The sequence below is a fragment of the Protomyctophum bolini genome, assembly GCF_963924005.1.
Source record: "Protomyctophum bolini genome assembly, chromosome: 1".
NCBI lineage: Eukaryota > Metazoa > Chordata > Actinopteri > Myctophiformes > Myctophidae > Protomyctophum > Protomyctophum bolini.
Window position 1 is genome coordinate 10,283,028 of NC_137862.1, and position 22,852 is coordinate 10,305,879.

General features: G+C 42.3%; 1 protein-coding gene across 1 annotated transcript in view; it reads left to right on the plus strand.

Annotated features, from left to right (window-relative positions):
- Positions 1-771: 771 nt before the first annotated feature.
- The window catches only part of abhd17c (abhydrolase domain containing 17C, depalmitoylase), a gene marked incomplete at its 3' end in the record, with an annotated part of 43,238 nt that continues 21,157 nt past the window's right edge, over positions 772-22,852 (plus strand). Inside the window, exons 1-2 of the mRNA XM_080762880.1 lie at positions 772-1,544; positions 3,381-3,646. Coding sequence (XP_080619006.1) covers positions 1,323-1,544; positions 3,381-3,646 — 488 coding nt within the window. The 5' untranslated portion in view covers positions 772-1,322. The remainder of the gene's footprint in view (positions 1,545-3,380; positions 3,647-22,852) is intronic.

A 22,852-nucleotide genomic window follows, 5' to 3' on the forward strand; every position in this document is an offset into this window, starting at 1 on the left:
ATACATTTCGACCATTTGAAAATGGCCAATCTACAACCTCATAATGCGTCTCAATGCGAAACATTGTGAGCTTGTAGATCGGCTATTTCCAAAAGATTGATATTCAATCTGAACACTTGAAATGGTACGTTCTGCACAATTAGCACTTTTGCTTTTGGTACTTAAAGTACATTTTGATATACTCAAGTAGTCTAATGTTGAATTCTGGAGTTTTACTAACAGAGTATTTCTATTATTGCAGTATTGATACTTTTACTACAAGTAAAATCTTTTAGTACTTTTTCCACCACTGAGCATGACAACATATTCAATCCATAGTTATTTATTATTATATCCATCTTCACAATGAATGATTGTCTTCCAAAAGCGACGTCATCACTATGTCATCCCCATAACAGCGCGAGTATTATTCTATATGCTAAATTCTTCATACACAAACAAAAAAATTAAACTAGAAAAAATGAGGCACAGGTCTCCATCAGGTATAGGATCAGGCCTGGTGGAGACAACTATCAATCCTCCACCACTTCATCTTGGAACTTAGAATGCTCCTCGTGTCATTTGCCCTACAGTAGTAAAGAACTTTTTTTATTTTTTATTTGTCCTGTTTTAGTTTAATTTCTGTTCTTGTTGTTTGTGCTGTGTTTTTCTACCTGAATTGTTTGTGATATATTTCTCAATTAAAAAAAGAAAAGAAAATCTCAACAGGATGTCCGGCCCTCACCGGACATCCTATATTGGTGAAACATGGCTGCTCACATCATCACATCAACATTATTATTATTAGTATAGCGAGAAGAAATGCTCCCAACAAGCCGAGGAGTCTCACCCAGCTCTGTGTCCTTCTGTTCAGTCGTTCCTCGTCAATATCCTCGTGAAGTTGAACGTCGCGCGTTTATTGTGGGGAGAAAACGTCCCACATTATTTAGTAGATGCTGCTATAGTAGCCAAGTTAGCCTAGCTGCTAACAGCTAGATGTATTATACTCTATGGACCATTGCTACTAGTAGCCTGTTAGCTGCTATAGCTAGTAAAGTATAACTCTATGGACCAGTGCTACTAGTAGCCTGTCAGCTGCTAATAGCTTAGATATAGTATAACTCTATGGACCGGTGCTACTAGCTGCTACAGACCCGCGAGAGACACCTGCCTGCTGTCAGCTCGATCGCGCCCCAACCTCCCGAGGAGCCACGGGCTCTAAATACAAGACATTTATCTATTAATTTTTATTTTATTTTATGTGTTTGGCTTCTGTTACAAGTTGAAAGCATCTTAAATCTATCGGAGAGGTGTAACTCCGAGCCCCCGGCTGAGCCCCATCCATGCCCGAAGCAGGCCCACCCAGGATGAACGGCTTCTCCCTGGGCGAGCTGTGCTGGCTGTTCTGCTGCCCGCCCTGCCCGGGCCGCATCGCGGCCAAGCTGGCCTTCCTGCCCCCGGAGCCCACCTACTCCGTCCACACGGACCCCCAGGGGGCCGCCAGCCTGCACCTCACCGAGAGGGCCGACTGGCAGTACTCGCAGCGGGAGCTGGACGCCGTGGAGGTGAATATTATTGATAGATTCGTAACTTATTGATTGATTTAGCCTCTTGAGACAAAACCTTGTAATATCTAGTTGTCGTTGGATACGATTTTGTTGACAGTTCCATGTTGTATTGATGTTGGTACCATTAGGAGAGACAAACGGGCAAATCAAATGTATTCTACATTCTCTAATTGTGTAGACTTCTTGTAAATTAACTAATGCAGGGTTTAGGCTTTGACTTTTTACAGGGGCCAATGTGGGATTCACATTCCTTTATGACTGTTGGTAGGGCGTTACACATTTACCGTCATGGGAGGAGAAGAACACATTTGAGCCAAATTGTTTCCTCTGGTGTTTGTGTTTTTTGGACGGCGTAGGAAGTAGTTAGACAGGTACATGGGTATCTTTGTGAAGTAGTGAGACAGGTACATGGGTGTCTTTGTGAAGTAGTTAGACAGGTACATGGGTGTCAGTTAGACAGGTACATGGGTCTCTTTGTGAAGCAGTGAGACATGTACATGGGTGTCAGTTAGACAGGTACATGGGTCTCTTTGTGAAGCAGTGAGACATGTACATGGGTGTCAGTTAGACAGGTACATGGGTGTCTTTGTGAAGCAGTTAGACAGGTACATGGGTGTCTTTTGTGATGTAGTTAGACAGGTACATGGGTGTCTTTTGTGATGTAGTTAGACAGGTCATGTACCTGTCTAACTACTTCACAAAAGACACCCATCTTTGTGAAGCAGTTAGACAGGTACATTACATTAGTAGTTAGTGAAGTAGTTAGACAGCATTACATTCACAGAAAACCGCCCAATGATTGAACCGCAGAATTTTGAATTCATTGTTAACTGTTACGTTTAATTGAAAATGTCTTAATTCCAATCCAATCCAATCCACTTTATTTATAAAGCAAATTTTTATACAAGGTTGAAACAAAGTGCTGTACAGTGTACACAAAGAAATACTAGAATATCAAGAAAAAAAGCAACAACAACAGTACATAAACAGGGCAACATAAGGACACAATGCAGTGGAAGCAGCAACTCTTAATCAGTATGTTCAAATACCAAGGAGTACAAGTGAGTTTTCAGACGTGATTTAAACACAGACAAGGATTGAGAAGCTCTGACATGAGGTCGAAGTTCATTCCACAGTGTGGGTGCTACAACAGAAAATGACCCCAGGGATTTCAGCTTTGATTTAGGGATCTTGAGAAGTGACTGGTCAGTCGACCTCAGGGCCCTTGTCGATACTTTGGGAGCTACAAGTTCCGAAATATAGACTGGTGCCAACCCATTTACAGACTTAAAAGCAAACATTAAGATCTTAAACTGGATCCACAGGAAGCCAGTGTAGGGAGGCAAGGATCGGGGAGATGTGATCCTGTTAAGAGGCGAGCGGCCGCGTTTTGGACTAACTGTAGTCGTGACAGACAGGTTTGGGTAACACCAACATACAATACAGTGCATTACAGTAGTCAAGTCGGGTTGAAATAAAAGCATGTATGAGACGTTCAAAATCATTAAAAGTTACAGCAGACTTGACTTTCACTAAAAGCCTAAACTGATTAAAAACTGGATTTTACCACAGAATTGATCGGTTTGTCAAACTTAAAATCGCTGTCCAATTTGACACCAAGGTTTGTGACCACCGGTTTTAAAAACGGTTGCAGGGGGCCCAAATCCAGAGAGGTGTCACAGGCAGTGCTGGGTCTGAACACCATGACCTCTGTTTTCCTTTATTCGAAATTAAGAATGTTCAGGGCCACCCATGCTTTTACTAAGCATGGATGGCCGAAGTAGGTGCAACATGGTGAGTGACTGGGCATACGTTTGTTTACATTTTTTCCAGGTGTTCACCACGCGCAGCAGCCGGGGGAACCGCGTGGGCTGCATGTTCGTGCGCTGCGCGCCCACCAGCCGCTACACGCTGCTGTTCTCCCACGGCAACGCGGTGGACCTGGGCCAGATGTGCAGCTTCTACATCGGCCTGGGCTCCAGGATCAACTGCAACGTCTTCTCCTACGACTACTCTGGCTACGGCGTGAGCAGCGGGAAGCCCTCCGAGAAGAACCTGTACGCTGACATCGAGGCGGCCTGGCAGGTGCTGCGCAACAAGTGAGTTCGTTTATGTGGAGCACACACACACACACACACACACACACACACACACACACACACACACACACCCCAATAGAGGGAATAATGTTGTATTTGTGGCCTGTGTTGTTGAAAACCGTATCGGCTGAGATTGTCAGCAATTAGTAAGTAGGTGGATGTAGAACTCTGGCTTGGCTAGTTAATTAACTGCATACAGCTGGTGGCATGTCTTCATAGTTGTGTTATTAACACATTCTGGACGGGAAGCCCTTTTGGTGTTTTAAGCATTATTTTATACTTTAGCTATTGACAAATAGCAGATCTACAAGCACACCGAGTGCAGCGCTGTGAGCTTGTAGATTTCCTGTTTTTGAAAAAGAATATATATTATTTTAGAGCGAACGCATTTAACTCAAATCTTTGCTTCTGGGGAGACCCTGGAACTACATATTTTCAGATGGGGGTCCGCAGCCAAATAAAGACAATTCTGGGGGTCCTTGGCATGAAAAAGGTTGAGCGCCACTGACATAGAAACATTTTCAGAAAACTTTTAGGATTTAGAAGAGATTTTTTTAGAATCAGCCTCAGTCCTAAATGGGTTAAAGCTGCCTGATGGACAAGCCCGTTATCTTAGACTAATTAATTGGTATATAACGAGGATCCAGATCCAGTTTGCTGTGGTATATCAACTGGTTTGACGAGATGTGGAGATTTGCGCTTGCAGCAGGGACAAAATAAAGTTACCACTACTAATGAAAGATGACTTCATCAAGCATTCTCAGCTAGGTTTGTTTTGTTTGCCTATTATTGATGGAAAGGAACCTAGTTGTTTATATTTATTAGTACTTTGACTGGCTGCCGTAGTTGGGTGTTTTCATCGTGGTGAAATTGTTAGGTTGCCTACGGTATGCTTAACCCATTCAGGATGGGAACCCCTTTTGCTATTTTAAGCATTATGGCCCTCATTTATCAATCGAGTGTAAAATCTGCCACAGATTCGAGTGCAGGTTTCGTAGTACACCCACGTCGCCACGGCATTTATAAAGTGATCGCAAACAGCTGATCCTTCCATAATTTCGTTCTGACGTTAATAAATGTGACGGCTGAAATCTATCTGGCACGCCCTATGAAATCAAGCCTCGCCCTCGTTTTTGCGACTGAACACATGTTTACGACCTGTGGGAACCATGGAAACCATGGAAAAAAGGTTTCTCCCGTGCCTTGCCCGCCTCACGCACCTCTCTCACACACACACACACACACACACACACACACACACACACACACACGCAGAAGCACACGCAACTTGCAAGCCCACTGGTGTCTTGTTAAATAAAGAACGAACACCTGCATGAATTAAATAAAGTTGTAGGCCTACCCTGTCTGTTTTCCTCTCACCTCGCTTGCTTTGCTGTCATGTCCACGCATGCACGCATATACATGACACATCGACATCGCATCGCCATGAATGGAATTAGTTTGTAGGCTGGCCTATATTAATTTTACCCATTCGTGCGCAGTGCACGGCGAAGGCGTGATACTGCGCACTGCTGTGATATTAAAGTCCTGTGGGTGACATGCCTGCATGAGAGATAGGCTATCATGTCGTCAAGGCAGCTCACAATCAACGTTTATGTAGTGATTTGATCATTGATGAACGAATCATAAACATATGGATGAAGGCTTGCCGCTTGCGCTGGTATGTGTTGGCGACGCACGCCGCGGTCCCGTCCTCCCGACCCCCGAAAATGATCTCGCTTTTATCTGAACTGTCAAAACTGTCTAAGCACTTATAAATGGTGAATGATTAAGCCCCTTACGCCTATAGCCTGCTAGTACTTACTACAAATAGGCAAGCTGTATTGTATGCTTGTCATTGTCACTTGGAAATAAAGGCGTGCAGTCCATTCATGCCTTTAAAAAAATAATAATATCATAATCGCATATGCCGCATCACCGCGTCCGCATGCGCTCCAAAATCATCTCACAAGTGCGCTCGCATAACAAGTGTTTTATTAAGCACAAACTAATACATTGTAAACATGTTATATTGTTTTTAATTGCGCGATTTTAATTACTTGTAAAGTTGGAAATCTCTCTTTTGTTTTTTACATACACATACCGTTTTATATTAACATTTTAGGAGTGAAAACATATGTTTTGATGCCTGTGACAGTGTCAGCAGTTCAGACAAGGCTGCTCCGCTTGTGTAAGACAGAAAAAAAATGCGTACGCCAGCTGAGGAGCAACCGTGGATTTTGCACGTTGTCACGTTCAATTTCAAGCGTTGGCGGAAATGGTAAATGTCAAAAATGTCGGCAATTTCGGCGTGCACCCATATTTTGGTCTACGCACGGTTGATAAATGAGGGCCTATGACTATACTTTAGCTATTGAAATAGAAGATCTACAAGCTCGTGAAAATGTGGTGCAAATCTTTGAATATATATTCTTTCAGAGCAAACGTTTTTAACTAAAATCTTTCCTATAGTCCTTGACGGGTGAGCACCACTGACATAGAAACAGGTTTTTCTGAAAACCTTTAGGATTTAGAAGAGTATTTTGTTTTCAAATCGGCCTCGGGTCTAAATGGAATGGAGTTCCACCACCACCGGGGCGGTGGTGGCTCAGGGGTAGAGTGGCTGGATGGTAACTGCAAGGTTCTCGGTTCAAACCCGGGCTCCCCCAGAGTTAGTGTGGAAGTGTCCTTGAGCAAGGCACTGAACCCCTAATTGCTCCTGATGTGCTGGTTGGTGCCTTGCATGGTTTCTGCCGCCATCGGTGTATGAATGTGTGTGTGAATGGGTGAATGGGTGAATGTATTGCACAATCTATGTAAAGTGCCTTGGATAAAGGCCCTATATAAATGCACCATTTACCATTTAGTTCCACTCGACTCCACTATCGGGTCCCTTGAAATGTTTATTAACTCATTCATCGCTTTTAAGAAGTGCCAAAAAGTCCCTAAGCGCCAGTCTCTATACATTTTTTTATTTAATTTAATTTTTTTTTTTTTTGGTCCAATGTTATACCCGTCTGAAAAAGACGACAAAGACGTCGTTGGCGCTGTGGGAGTTGCTAAAAAAGAGGTAAATTAGGTCGTTGGCAGACATTGAGTTAAAGGCGTAGTGAAATGAAAAATAAGTTTTTCACACTTTTAGACCATAACGTGGTCATCATATGGGCATACCTAACAATGGATGCCAAAAGAATGGGCAAATTCTCATTGTTGTGGGTTTTTATATCAAAAGTCCATAATTTTCTTTTTTAAATTACTTCCTAAAAAACGAAAATGTGCTGCTTGATGACGTGTAGAGATACACATCAATAAAAGCCACTAAAAATGAAGCTCACCAGTTTGATTCCCATGCTTCATTTGACCTCCTCCACAGCTGGTTTTGATTAAAGAACTACTGTTTTTAATCTCATTCAAGATGACATCCAGACAGTGTATTACTTGTTTTAAACTTAAACATCACGCTAACATATGTATATAGGTTGTGTATAGGTTAGAAATAATCCGCTGGCTTTTCCCCATGTCTCCCTGTCACTTAGTTTACAAACAAAATTCACGTGAAGGAAGTCACAGACTTTGAGACCCCATAGCCTGGAGGGATGCGACGCTCTGATTGGTTCAGAAACTTCAGAGACAGCGTTTCAAGCTGAAACTTCAAAATATAATGTCCACTATTTCCATTTCCCTACACCTTTAATGTTTATTCTATTCCCATTAATTACCCTACATGTAATTATCAAATCAGCTTGTCTCATCAGAATGTCTTAACCGTTGCCAGCAGTGCAGCATTTAGATGTTGTGTACAGAACTCGAGTTAACTATTCATTAGTGCATCAGTCAGCATTCGTAGATGAGAATTGGTTCCATTAATGATCCTATGAATAAGTACCATTTAGTTTGTTGTGTTCGCTTATGTGCTAAAGAGTGACTTTGAGAGCTGTTTCCCCGTTACAATGGAAGACTGGAAGTCAATGAGAGCCTGTTTTTATTTCTAAGATTTACTATTAAAACTCAATGTCTGCCAAGGACTTAATTAACTGCTTTTTTATCAAACTGCACAACGGAGCGAAATAATTCATGGAATGGACTAGTTTGCTCATAACCTCTTTCTGAGGTCCACACATGCTACAGCAAATATATTTATTGGCACTGCTCAACCATTTTGACCAGCATTGAAAGCGTGACCAGGATCCTTACGCCTGGGCTCCACTGGGCGCATCTGCGTTGCGTCTCCGACGCGTGCGTCAAAAAACGAACCGGTTCAATTTTAATGGTGACGCACGCACGCACGCACAACGCGGGCAGTGGAGCCACCCTTCATTGATTAAAAAGGGAACATTCTGTGACGGTGACGCTGACGCGACGCAGACGCGCCCAGTGGAGCCCTGGCGTTACCTAGTAACCGTCGCTAACGTGCTATTGGCCAAGAACGTGCTTGGGTGGGACTTGGCGAACGGCTAATTTGAGCCCATATTGGTCATTTGTCCGACTAGGATTCATGACAGGTTTCATTTGTTTGACCGTCTTCTGAGGAAGCTGGTGGTTTTCATGTCAGTACAAAAGTCGTTAAATTGTAACCCTAAAATGTGGAGTGAGTTTTACATGATAAGTTTGCCATAATTTTACTGTCCATTCTCGGTGAGTGTGCATTCTTTCCTCAGTGTGGTAGAAACCATATTTTGATATGCCCTATTTTAATATCAGTAATGTAAGGCTATCTACTTTCATCCTGTCTGTGCCTCTGTGTGGTGTCTGGGGTTTCTTTTCTTCTTTGAAGCAGTTCCTTGTTTGAAGGAAACTTACAGCGAGTAATAATAAGTAAACAAAGGGAAGGAGCAAGGACTAATTAGGCTCATTAGTAATCAAAAAGCAGACAGAATGCAGTCCTGCTGAAATTGTATTGACTCTTTTTAGGCTTCTGTCTCTATTTTGGAGGCTGAAACTAATTGCTGATCTCATGTAAGCCAAACGTAGTACGTACCAAGGTCAATGCTGAGTATTGAGTAATATGAATAATTTGAATAGTAAGGTTTTTCCCTAACACATTTGATATATATTTCAGAGAGAGGCAAATGAAACGCAATTTTAATTGCTAATCACAATTATTTGTATGACAATCAAAGTCAAAGTTTAGATAGTTCTGTGAACTAAATGTATAAAAATAAAGGTGACTTCAGACCAAACAAACTTAGTCAAAGACTACTTAAAACTGCCAGATTGCAACAGACTAGAATTTTTTTAAATCTGCACAAAACCAGTCTGCCAAAGAAACATTATTTTCCCCCATGCAAATTGCAGAAAGCAGCCAGCTGGCCGACAGCCGACCATCGGTGCAATGTGGAGGTAGCTTAAAGCTACTGTTATTATAATATACTACAGGACTACAATGCATGTCTATGATGGCTAATGGTGAGTTGCACTGATTCATGCTCATCCCTCTCCCGATGTTCGGGTTGACTCGACCTGTAAAATGAACATGGATATCAGACACTGTTTGCAGCTCAAGGTTGTGGCCTGCTTATTATTCTTGCATAGTCCCTCCTCCCTAAATCGAGTCGTAGCTAAATGCATGAGATTGTGATGCAGGATAGTGTACCGTCCGTCAGGCAAGCTGGTTGGAGCGAATTCATCATCAGGGGACGGAATTAATGTGCTGTGTGTGTGTGTGTGTGTGTGTGTGTGTGTGTGTGTGTGGAAGCGAGCCACCTTTCCAAGCATTGGGTATGTGCACAGTGCACAGAAACGGCCCTCAGCCTGAATGCCATTTCCGTCAACTGCATGGTCATCTACTTTGTAATTATTCCAAGGGAAGCTCAAATAAACGGCTTCCTGTGAGAACGGCGTGCGGTCGGTGAACTGCTGACGGTGTGCCTCGCCTCGGCTGGTGTGAGAATATTAAATCCTTTTTTTTTAAATCATAAATGCAGTGAAATGAGAACTTTATAATTTTTAAATAGTACATCCCTTTAACCCATTCAGGATGGTGTTTTTTAAGCATTATGTTATACTTTAGCTATTGAAGTTCTTTTTATTTGAAAATGTGTCTCAAATCTTTGAATATATATTCTTTCAGAGTGAACGTTTTTAACTGAAATATTAGCTTCTGGGAGGTCCCTGTTACACCATATTTTCAGATGGGGGTCACCACTGACATAGAAACATAGGTTTTCCAGAAATCTGTTAGGATTTAGAAGCCTTCTTTATTTTAATCGGCCTCAGGTCTAACATAAATGCAGTGAAAGGAGAACTTTAATAATTTTCCTCCCATTTTTCCTAACATGCCACAATCCGTAGTGCTGTTGGATTGAACAGTGGAATAAGGCTGGTCTATCCATCATAGCCCAGCTCAGTGGCCTTGTGGTTAGAGTGTCCGTCCTGAGTCTGGGAGGTCAGGGTTCGATCCCCGGCCGGGTCATACCAAACACTATAAAAATGGGACCCAATGCATCCCTGCATCCCTGTTCGGCACACAGCATCATGGGTTGTATTTGGGGTTAAGTCCCTGCAACATACTAGCGTCATGTCCAGGGGTGTACTTGTACATCAAGCTGCCTCACTATAGAAACTGGCTGGCTGGGTGCCTGCCTGCCCGTGTCCCGCACTAGTGAAATTAGCAGATCTACAAGCTCAGAGCAGAGTGATTTCTAGTGTTTTCTAAGTCAGCAGTGGTTTGTTCCGCCCAGAGCCATAGAGTAAGACAGAGTTAGGACAACTCCGTTGCTCTTCTACATAGACTTCTAGTGTCGAAGAGCATAGCGAAGAGTGACAAAGTCATGGATCGAAAGATGGCAGAATGCACTGGACTCAGCTTTAATGATCTTAAATCCCTTTGTTTTAGATTTTGTTAGTAATAGTACAACATAAACATTACAGAGACTTTAGTTGTCACTGTACAATACTTTAAAACAGTTGGCACACATGCCTTCAAATTGCTGATATTTGTGCCGTCCTCGTTGAAAACAATGTGTTTCAAACTCCAGTTTGTCACTCTCCAGGCTGCATGAACAGCGCTCGAGAGCTCAGTTTATCAATAAAGCAAAACATTAAAAAAACCCAAAACGCATGAAGTGTATTAAAATAACTTCATTTCCAATGCGGTCATCTAATTGTGTGCCTGCTGTCCGACATAATTCACACTGTAAACACATTCGCAACATTCCTGCTCGAGCGCTTGACGGCGGAGATGTGTCTAACTGCGTCTAAGCAGACTGGCTGGCTAGCTGAATGACTGACTGACTGACTGCTTCCCTCCCTCCCTCTAAGCTGACTGACTGACTGACTGCTTCTCTCCCTCCCTCCCTCTAAGCTGACTGACTGACTGACTTCCTCCCTCTAAGCAGACTGGCTGGCTGGCTGAATGACTGCCTCTAAGCAGACTGGCTGGCTGGCTGACTGACTGCCTCTAAGCAGACTGGCTGACTGACTGCAACTTGCTGCACTCCAAGCAACGTAGCGATGGTTGAACTTTGTGAACTTCTCGTCATATTTGGAAGTGCAGACAGAGAGAAGGGCCGTCGTTAATCGTCTCAAATTAAGTTGACAAAACGGCGCTTTCTCTTCAGTCCTCAGATATAGTCTACTTGCCAGAATGTGAACCCGGGCATTTTAAGGCTTTTTGTTAGAAATGTTGAGTATGCGTTCCCCCAATTTAGAAAACAATTGGCATTATAAGCTGGGGTACCATTAACATCCAATATAATATAATATAATATAATAATTTTCAAATTTACATTATGCTTTAAGTAGCATGGGACGGGTCAAACTACGTTTTTTTCATAATTCTGAATCCATTGCAAGCATTAGTCTTGCACAAAAGTCACTCCTTGGGCTGACCTCATCATATTTGTGATGACGGCTATGGCCATTTTTAGCTGAATGAGTGTTTTTCATGCAAAACTAATGCTTGCAATGGATTCAGAATTCAGAAAAATGTTGCCTTATATTGGATGTTAATGGTACCCCAGCGTAGTATGCTAATTATGAAAATTGCCCAACATAATGTAAGTTAGCATCCGGCAGTTTCTAAATGCTGGGGACCCATACTCAACATTTCTAACATAAAACTCAAAATGTCCGGGTTCACAATGGGGCTCTATGGGCTGGCAAGCAGACTAATGGGTTTTCCATTGGACAGAGACTGTAGAGATGGATTTTCCAGTGGACAGAGAGTGTAAATGCAATCTGCAAGCGGGGGCCAAGCCTCCTGTCCTCTCCCAGCAGCCATTAAACATTCCATGTTGGCCTCAACTCATCGGAACGCGCTGTAGAGATCTGTGTAAAAACACACTGTTGTTAATCATCATGCTCTCATTGGGGTGTACCTGCCCGCAGAGCAATGTTTGTTTTCTTTATTCAATATGTTTTAATTACATTTTGTGGAAAAATCGTTGGGGCTGTGCCCTAAAGCACGGGCGCTTTTATTTTCAATTCTGCTAGATCTGCTAGATGTGCTGCAGGGGTATGTATGGGCAGAGCTGACTTTCAAACGCATAGATTTAATTTGTTGCAAACTTACTAATGTTGGCATCCATTTAATTATTACCACCATCCCTCCAGTGGTGTGTGTGTGTGTGTGTGTGTGTGTATTTCCTTATGTGTACGTTTGCGTGCCCCCCTCCCCCCCCGTGCTCTGATAGATTTCCCACTAAGCCAATTCATATGAATGTGTTTTTTTTCATTAGTGGTGTGGTGTGGGAAGCTGCAGAGCCGTATCAATGATGAACAGTGCACACCATGCAGTTATTTAGAGCACAGCACACACTGCATGCACACACGCACGCACGCACGCACGTGTGCACACACAGCCAACACTGAGGCCAGGCCAACATTCCTATGGCTATTTTACAACATAACTGTGCGAACGGAAACAAACACAAATAAGTAATTTTCTCTTTAATCTGAGCTGGGGTTTAATTATTGTTATCTGTGGAATCCATGTGTGTGTTTTACAGGAAGGAACGGACTCGTACATCGGTCGGCTCTCACCAATATATTGGTCATTGTTGTTCTTTCTTTGACTACATCGGTATCGGTCATTGTATCGGTCATTCTTTCACCGTTGTGGCCCCATCTTGTGCCACGGACCACCATTTGATGAGATTGTTTAGCCCAGGGGTGCCCACCCTTTTTTGACTTGAGAGCTACTTTCAAAATGACCAACTCAACAAGATCTATACCCACCTGAAAATAGTTTAAATATGTAGCCTACCTGAGGGTGCTTTTGGAATAGTGGCAATTTATAATGCTACCAATATTTGTGCACATAGCAACACTGAAAACAAAATGTTGCATTGTGGATTTGAGGTGACTGACTACAAATACCTTGTTTTGTGGTTGGATACAAATTCCATATTGATTCACTCTGGGTTTCTTCTACAGATTGAAGGCTTGTTTTGCTTGTTCAGCTCGCAAATAAAATGGTCATTGGTCTCTTTCTGTCCCAATTGGATTATGGTGATGCCATTTATAGGTTTGCCTGCTCCACCACCTTGGCCAAATTGGATCCTCTGTACCATGCTGCACTGAGATTCATAACTAACTCACCTTTCAGAACACATCACTGCACGTTGTATGCTGCAGTCGGTTGGTTCACATCTCGCAGGCTGCAACATTGGCATTTATTTTTCATTTATAAAGCCATTCTGGGTGATCTGCCGTCTTACATTTCCTCCAAATTCGAGAGGGGTAGAAAATGGCCCTTGGTCTTGGAACGACCTACAGTCCAGACTAAAATTGGCTTTGAAAGTTCCCTTTGAAGTTTCAAAAGGATCATCTTAGATGCACAGTCTAACATCTGCACATGTTTGGATTTGTACTACTAGCCCATGTTCATGCCTATATTTATTATGTCGGTTTAGATTTTGTATATTGTGTATTTTGCCCTGCTACCAAAAGATTAGGACTTTGGTGATTTGTTTGTTTATTATTTTATAGGTAGTTTTTGGTGTATTATGGATGTTTTATTTGCTGTTCCAAAATGTGACATTTATGATGTAGTATTGAAGACGAGTGTAATTTTATTTCTGCCTCTTGGCCAGTTCCCACTTGTAAAAGAGACGCAGTCTCAATGTGTTATTACTGCTACTAATCGCCACTAAACATGAATTCCCATGAATCCCAGCTCAGCGTTCACTAATCACTACTAAACATAACATAAAGTCCCATGAATCCCAGCTCAGGGTTCGCTACGTGACGATGCTAGGCTGACGATCTGCTCCCGGTTAGCCGTAGGAGGTTTGTTATGATGTTGTGTGTAAAGGAGGAGACCTTCGACCCTGCTGTTTAACGCTAGCTTGTAGGACCAATTTATGAGATGGTAATGGACTGAACATGTCAGCCATAAATCTCCCCCAGGCTGTGGTTATATCACCTCCTGCATGTCTGGGTTTAGGCTGCTGAGGCTGCTTCGCTTTTTACTGACGAGCTCACTGACATCAGTAACAACCTACATGATGGAGAGAGACCACAACGTTGACCTGGATTTTTAAAGGGGCACAAATTCTAGGTGTTCTCGGATGCCGCGAGGGAGTGCAGTTCGCTGCTGGCTGTTTCTTCTCAGCCTTGTTTGTAGTTGAGCAATAGTTTAAAAGTGGAGGATTTAATTGTTTTTATTACACCAAATCCAAAAGTTATTTGAGGCTGCGTGAGCCACTTTGTGCTGTTATCTCTAGTCGTATAAACTTGTTTTTGCGTACCGGACGGACACAAGCAACTCTGTGGTCACATCTTTGGGCAAGCGTCTTTGGGTATTAGAAAAGCGCTATATAAGTCCCAGGTATTATTATTATTATTATTATCTTGACCTTATAATAAGGACATCTCTTCTTTACTCCGGGAAGGAAATCAGGAAATCAACAGAGGGGAGAGGGAGGGAGAGATGTTGGACTAAAAATATTAAAATGTATTTTGGCTAACAAATATTACAAACAAAAATACACAGATAATCGCAAATGTCATGGATATATATATATATATACATTTTTTTAATTAATTATTTTTACCGCATAACATTTCCTGCCATATCGATATGGTAGCCTCTGTATTGATACTGTTATCGATAATTGGCGTATTGGTTAATTGAACACACCCCTAGCTCATTCACCGTTGGGATGTTACGCTCCAAGAAATCACTGACACACCATTTTTAATATTTTGTTTGTAAAAAACTTTTGTGAAAAAAGATCTACAAGCAATCCCGTTTGATATCAATAATAAAGCTTATATGACGGAACATTCCGCCAGAAGCAGTTGACAGTTGGATTTTAAGTGGCTGAACGTTTCGTCATGACTGCAGTTTTTGTGTTAACATGGAAACGATTGACGATTATGCAAAAATAATTGCGATTAGGCAATTCTGTAATAATTGTGACCGGCCTAACATCAACATGTTGCCTCTCTCTCTCTCTCTCACACACACACACACACACACACACACACACACACACACACACACACACACACACACACACACAAGGATGGTATTACACCACCTTTGGTTGGTTCTGTGTAAAACAACAAAAACAAACCCAAAATAATGTCTAATAATAAATGTTGTCTGTACAGAAATATTGCAGGATCTCTTATTAAAGCAGCTGATGGTACACATGGTTAGCCCTGTCACATTTTTATATAATCGTCTAATCACAATTAGGCTATTTGAGATAATCACATTGTTTTAGTTTTACTAAAACTAAATGCAATTTTATTCAAAAGACTCTAGGGCTTAATGTTCTCAGTCCTGAGGATTTCATAGGGGTCATTTAATGAGATCAGTGCAGATTTTCAGTCTTGGGATTCTTTTTGGCTTTAAGCCCTGCTTAGTGCTGCACAATTAATCAAAAAGAGATTGTGGTCGAGATACAGACACCTTCGCAATATCAATTCCTAAAGTTGAGAATCGTCCAGCACTAAATTGGCAGTCCAGTTCATTTTAGTTACTCTTGTGTTTTTGCTACAAGAGAGACTTTAACAGAGGTTTAAGTCTTTAAGCACTTTGATGTTGTCTGTTTAAAGCCACAGTAGTTATGGCTCCAGGTGACACATTTTGAATGTAGTAATGTTCAGCAACTACCGTCATTTCTGGACTATAAAGCGCACCTGACTATAAACCGCACCAGCTAAATTTAGGGAAAAATACTAATGTGTACATATACAAGCACTGGACTATAAGCTGCAACGTACAGCCAACCTCAGACTGCCGAGGCGATTTAAAGGCTGCACACACAGGACCGACATCCTGTTTTGGGCGTCCATCCTAATGCTAAATAAATAGCATCAAGAAAGCGCCGATGTTTCCATCTAGACCACCGGATAATCAGAAAAGACCTCCGAACCATGCACGTTTTATCCAAACCACGGAGAGCTCCGTAGATTTTGAGTTATTCAGCTTTTTAGTCAGCCTGTATAATGGGATGCGGACGGGAGCGAGGTTGCGCAACCCGGTCTAGGATCGCTAAAAAAGTAAAGGCCGAGCCAAAATAATAATGAAAAAATAGAAATCAGCGATCCGGTTTGATATCAATAATAAAGCTTATCAGACGAGTATTATGCCAGAAGCTGTTGCTAGTTGGATTCCTTCTGGCGGAACGTTGCGTTACAAGCAGTAAGTCTAAGGACCGGCCATAGAGATAGATTTAGAAGGTCCCCTAGTGGCCGTTAGCTGTAAAAATCCATAGATTAGCCGCATGGTTGTATAGGCTGCAGGGTTCAAAGCATGGGGAAAGAGTAGCGGCTTATAGTCCGGAAATTACAGTACAGACTAAAGACAATACATATTTTCATGGAAAAAATGAGAATCGTGATCTAAATTCTTGTGGAGGAAAATCGAGATTCACCTTTGAGCAATAATTGTGCAGCAGTGCTATGACTACAATAAATCAACATTTGCTGTCAAAAGCAACACTGGTTTGGAGGATGATGTCAGTGAAGAGAGGCTCCATATCAGCCCAACTCCACCATTCAGACCAAACAGTCTCTGAGGTACTAGCCCGTCGGGGCAAAGATTGCCTGCCTAAATATGTCCCAAACCGCCCCCCCCTAAGGTCTTCCACTGCTGGCCTGCTCGCTTTGCCAAAAAAAATAGCAACTAAAAAATACGGGGAAGCAGCTTTTTGCTTCTACGGGCCAACGGCGTGGAACAAACCCCCACTGTACCTTCGACAGGCAGCCTCTGTAGACATTTTTAAAGCACAGCTCAAGACCCACACTTGCTTTTAATTGATCTTTAATTTTTTAAATTATTTAAAAAAAGTTATTTCATGTCCTCACTGTATTGTATTACTGCTCTTGTTTTTTTATGTTTATGCCTTGCTTTTCTTTTTTTCTCCATTGCTCTGTAAAGCACTTTGAGCTGCATTTTATGTCATGAAAGGTGCTATACAAATAAAGTTTTATTATTATTATTAAAAGGCATGCCCACTTGCCCGAAAAGTAAATCGTCCATTATAAAATTATAGGTAGAATTCAATGCAACACTTTTTTCTGAGGCTGTGTGTTAAAATATGTCATACCTCAATGTTACGGCAAATAGAGTACATAGCTATGAATATGACTTATGGGTTCACACTTGTTATTTTATTTTTAATGTGTAGTGACAGTGAAAACAGCACATTTTAGGTAAACAGTGCTTTTATTTTACATTCCAATAGCATTCAACGAATCGATATGGCAATATATCCATCGAAAATCTGGACGATAGGTGAATCGATCGAGTGGCTGCTGTATCGATACGGCAATGAATGACATGAATTATCTGGGTGTACCTCTGTTTAACGTTATCAAAGCCCCCCTTGCAAGTTGCAATGCACTCCCTTCCCAGACCCCTTGTTAGGATGTTTAGACATTTTATTTTTATGATCACTGTGGACCTGAAAGTGTTATATTGTATTTGGGGCAGGGGAGCAACCCTTAGTGTTTTCTTTACCTGCCAGGGGCAGGTGGGCAACCCTTAGTGTTTTATTTACCTGCTAGGGGCAGGTGGCCAACCCTTAGTGTTTTATGTACCTGCCAGGGGCAGGTGGGCAACCCTTAGTGTTTTATTTACCTGCCAGGGGCAGGTGGGCAACCATTAGTGTTTTATGTACCTGCCAGGGGCAGGTGGGCAACCCTTCGTGTTTTATGTACCTGCCAGGGGCAGGTGGGCAACCCTTAATGTCAACAACTGGGGCTGCCATGACCGAGGTGTTAGTGTAGTTTGGTACTAGCATAAGGTGGTGGTGTAGTTTGGTACTAGCATAAGGTGTTGGTGTAGTTTGGTACTAGCATATTCACGGAGTGTGCCAGATTGTGAAATCCCAGTGCAGTCTGCAATCCATTCCTTTCCTCTAAATGCGCAGGGTGCGACATCTACAAATTAGGCTAAACATTTATGCTAATGGTTTAGCGGGCCCTCTGCCGCCTGGCTTTGTACCGTGCAATGTTAATTACATTACTGTAAATTATTCATGGGATGGGAGGCTTAACTTTATCAATCATCATATTAAATTAATTTGACCCCAGCTATTGTTGCCTATTGAGAGAAAAAAAGCACAGGAGAACACCGAAGCCATGTCCGGGATGGATTTGGTTATTACTGAAAAATAATTGGAAGAATTAGCCTAATCTGACGGGCTCGGTGGAGCTGTCTGTTGGGTCGGTTATGGCCACTTTTATAATCCCTCCCAGCTGTAAGAATGTGTTGGGGAGGATTTGGGGGGGGGGGGGCAGGCCACCACCACCACATAGGTCCTTTCCAACGGGCAGCGAGGGGCGCCACAACGCAAGCGTAAAAAAACCCAGAATCCAAGTCTGGTCAGTGTCGCCCGTTGTCGCCCCTCGACTTCTCCGCGCGTACAGAAAAAAGAAACGCCGGTCTCATTGAAAATAAATTACTAGGCTCGTTAATCGCTGCCCGTTTGAAAGGAGCTTCAGTCAGTGATGTTCTTTGAGACCGTTTATTGTCATTGTGCTCTGGAACGTAACGGGCCCATGTGTGTGTGTGGGCACACACACACACACACACACACACACACGTTTCTTCTTAGAAGGTTCTTAGAAAGTTAAGCTCCTAGAATTGAACAACGTGACTGTTGTTTTGGTGGGCCATGTTCGTCCCCAACCGGGTCAAGGGGCCAAGTGGTTTTCAAGGTAGTCTATAAACCCCTCGTCGTCCCAGTGCCCCTCTCTCTGCTCCGTTATGTTCCCTTCCTCCCTTCCTTTCTCCTCTTTTATGTTCCCTTCCTCCCTTCCTTTCTCCTCTTTTATGTTCCCTTCCTCCCTTTCTCCTTGTGCTCGAGTTATAGTGTGAGCTCTGGCTAAATACACTGTTTTTAGAATCGATTTTAAGATTCTTGTAAATTTACGTCTCCGAGTTTTTAATTGCCTCCCTATGAGTTAACGGCTGTTAACGATTACAAATTTAAGTTGACAATTTTATTGTTGATTTAATCTGTTAGCATTGAACATTGACGAGATACAATTTGCATTTTGTTTTCCTTTAAGGCTTCGTAATCACAAATTACACATGGCAGATATGACACAACTTAAAATGTACAAATAAATCACTGACACATTTTATAATTTTCTATGATTTATTTTTCTCCAAAAAAATATATTTATATTATATAAATATTTGTTTTGTAATGATGTGCAGGCCTGTGAGCCTCTGTGTGACCTGTCCAGACCTATGAGGTCCAGACCTGTGAGCCTCCCTGAGGTCCAGACCTATGAGCCTCCGTGTGGCTTGAGGTCCAGACCTATGAGGTCCAGAACTATGAGGTCCAGACCTATGAGCTTCCGTGTGGCTTGAGGTCCTTGGACGAGGCTCTCCTAAACGTCCGTAAGAAAAAGTACTGGTTGTAACTTGAGGGTGATTGTCGGGCCTTCGCTGTTCGAGCTCCTAGGCTCAGGAATGCTCTACCCTTACAACACTCTTTCCCATTTCCCATTCACACTTTCCCTCCCATTCACGAGTTACTCAAGTTAATTGATTGTAGAACTGCTTCCCTCCCAATAATAATAAGTTACACAAGTTTCGTGTTCAATGTTTAATTTGCGTTTTTAATAAGGGGATTCCATCGGACAGAGTGGGATAGGGGAGACTTCTTAAGCCTCGGGCCCTAGCTTTGACGCAACGTTTGATGATTTTAAACTTTGAATGTCGACTGCATCGCTCACTCCAACGATATCATGTTTTTGCTTGAGGCCATAATTTCCTGCTGTCAAATATTCAAGTCTTCCAACTTAAGCCTCTCTCTCTTTTCATGAGGGACGAGGAGTTGTAGCCGTGTTGTTGTTGACTGGCATGTTTGAAATGGTACCGGACGTCACGTCTCTGAGACACTGAGGTACCGCCATCCTCCCTCCAGGGGATCCCCCTGTCTGCCTGAGGCGTCACGCTATAGTACCATCTCAGCCTGCTACAACCATCTAGTCATGCTAATCGAAGGTGCTTATTAATGCCCCAGTGCTGACATTTATGAATGTCATCAGAAGTTCAAGCAAGTCTTTTTTGTTGTGGCTCGGTGGAGTTGTGCTGTTGCAGCTTGCATACACAATGCCGTGCTCGGCCTTGATAAGGAGGGCATCTGCAGGCTACTGAAAGTTAAATCAATTTGTTTTTCTTCAAGTGTGAAATAACAAGTCTTAATGGTAAATACTAAATAGTTTCATAGAGTCCTTGGTCTGCGGGGTCTGCCCCGGGGTCTCCTCCCAGTTGGACGTCCTTGGTCTGCCCCGGGGTCTCCTCCCAGTGGGACGTGCATCGAGGACCTCCCTAGCAGGGCTCGAGATTAACGGCGTCCCGACGTCCCGGGGACTGTAAAATATCTATTTGGGACGTAAATGTATCTCATCCGGGACGGTTTCGGGACGAGAGGAGTTTTTACACTGAAAATGCACATTTCGTGTGCAGCGATGAGCAGCATGATAATTTCTCCGTGCCGTCAACCAATGCTCTGTCGGACCAAACTAGTATGCCTCCCGTTGACAACAACAACGCACACACTACATTCACCCAACGGAATCATAGGAATTATATTGCTTTTTCCCCGTGGATGAGACATTTAGATTGAAAAACTATCGGTTGGAAGCGTGGATAAGACCATGGTTGTGTGTCACAGAAAGGTTCCATATGGACATGGGGCTATACACTACACCAACGTTTAACGTTAGCTTCCATGCTAGGCTTGCTAGCTGGCGTCGACATTAAATAATATGTTGGTATATAATCATCTGAAGCAACAGATGTTTTCTAATGCTCAGATTGTTCTGGAATTGCTGCCCCAACACTGTGGAATGCACACACCAAAACCAAAACGCTCTCATTCCACAGTTTTTATTGATTGTATTTATTATTATTATTATTTATTGATCCTTCGTCTTAGTATTCCCCCTAATAAAGTTGTTTTTATTTGTTTTCTCATGCCAACCATGTAATAGACATTTGAGTATTCATATACCTGCATTGCTGCACGTTATCTGTTGGACTTGATAAAGTAGCCTACACCAAAATAACAAAATCCATTTGAAAATAAAAATCACTGTTCTCAGGTCGAATATTGATATGTGATTAAAATGTGATTAATTTAGATTAATGAATTACAAAGCCTCTGATTAATTCGATTAACATTTTTAACCAAGCCCTATTTTTCATCTGGGAGCATTTTGACTAAATCAGTGTATCTGCAGAAGAAACATGAAGCCAGACAAGTAATGTACTGCATGTATTCAATACATGCAGTACATTATTTGTTTGGCTTAATTGTATTTCTATTACAATAGGAATACAGTTATTAATTTCAGAATTTGAGTGGTGCTTTTTGTACATTTTTTCCCCGGGACGGTATACATTTACTTCGGGACGGTTCAAATTGTATTTTGGGACGGTTCCGGGACGGTGGTGAAAAAAGTTAGTCTGGAGCCCTGCTCCCTAGGGAGAAGCCCGAGAGACACCTAACCAGATGCCCCAGGAGTCTCTTTCGCGTGACTGCGCTTCTCACCCTATCTCTAAGGGAGATGAACTTCTCACCCTATCTCTAAGGGAACTTCTCACCCTATCTCTAAGGGAGATGAACTTCTCACCCTATCTCTAAGGGAGATGAACTTCTCACCCTATCTCTAAGGGAGATGAACTTCTCACCCTATCTCTAAGGGAGATGCCAGCCACCCGACCAAGAAAACTAATTTCAGCCTCTTGTGTTCGCATCCTCATTCTTTCGGTCATGACCCACACTTCATGACTATAGGTGTGCTTATAGATCTGTTATTTTTGTCCAACATGGTAAAATGCAGCTCTACATGATACGTTATGGGCTCTTTTTGCCATGATGTGACACCGTTGCTGGAGTCTGTCTGGGTGCATTGATAACACTGGTTTAATGGTGTGTTAAGAGGCCTGGATGCATGAGGTAAAATACTGGAGAAGTTTAGAAACGGACGGATGGCCTGTGTCTGTGTGGAAAGATTAACGGTCGACAATATTTTGCAACTTACTTTAGCAAAATAGCATGCTGCATGGCTATCAGCCCAAATATGACGCTAGCAGTCTTGACATGTTTGTTTACAATAGAAGTGTGGTATTAAAAGGTATTTCAATTTCAAGTGCTGGGACTTTCAGATAGCCTGTTTGTTTATCAGAGCCAAACAGGCAAACGGATGACAGGATGTCTGGTGAATTAATGCTTTCCTGAAGTGGGACATAATAATGTCCCACTTCAGGAAAGCATTAATTATCCATTCTTCACTGAGATGTTAGGTTTTCTGCGGAGGCCACAAGCTGTGGATAATAACTCTCTTTTGTTGGAATGTTTGGTTTCTGGCTGTAGAATCTGAAGGTCCAAGTTATTGCAGATCTAAAAGCATGAACTGAACAGATCACGGCTAATGGTGATGCAAATGATCGATTTTACCGATTAGTTGATAAGCAGCGTTTTAACCATTTGAGACTGAGAGACAGGGCCAGACAATGGCATCTTTGTATGAGGAATAAAAGGAACTGTAAAGTGCACCGTCTCGTCTGTCACATCACATGGAAAAGCAGAGGCCCCACGCGCTCAGTTTTACATTCACAGAAAACTGCCTAATAATTATAATAATAATAATAATGCATTTTATTTATTAAGTGCTTTACATTCTTACGAATCTCAAAGTGGGTTAAAAGCATGGCAAAAGAAATAAAATACAATAAAAGAAGCGTAAGCTACATCATAAGCAGTAAAACATGTTTAGGGAAAA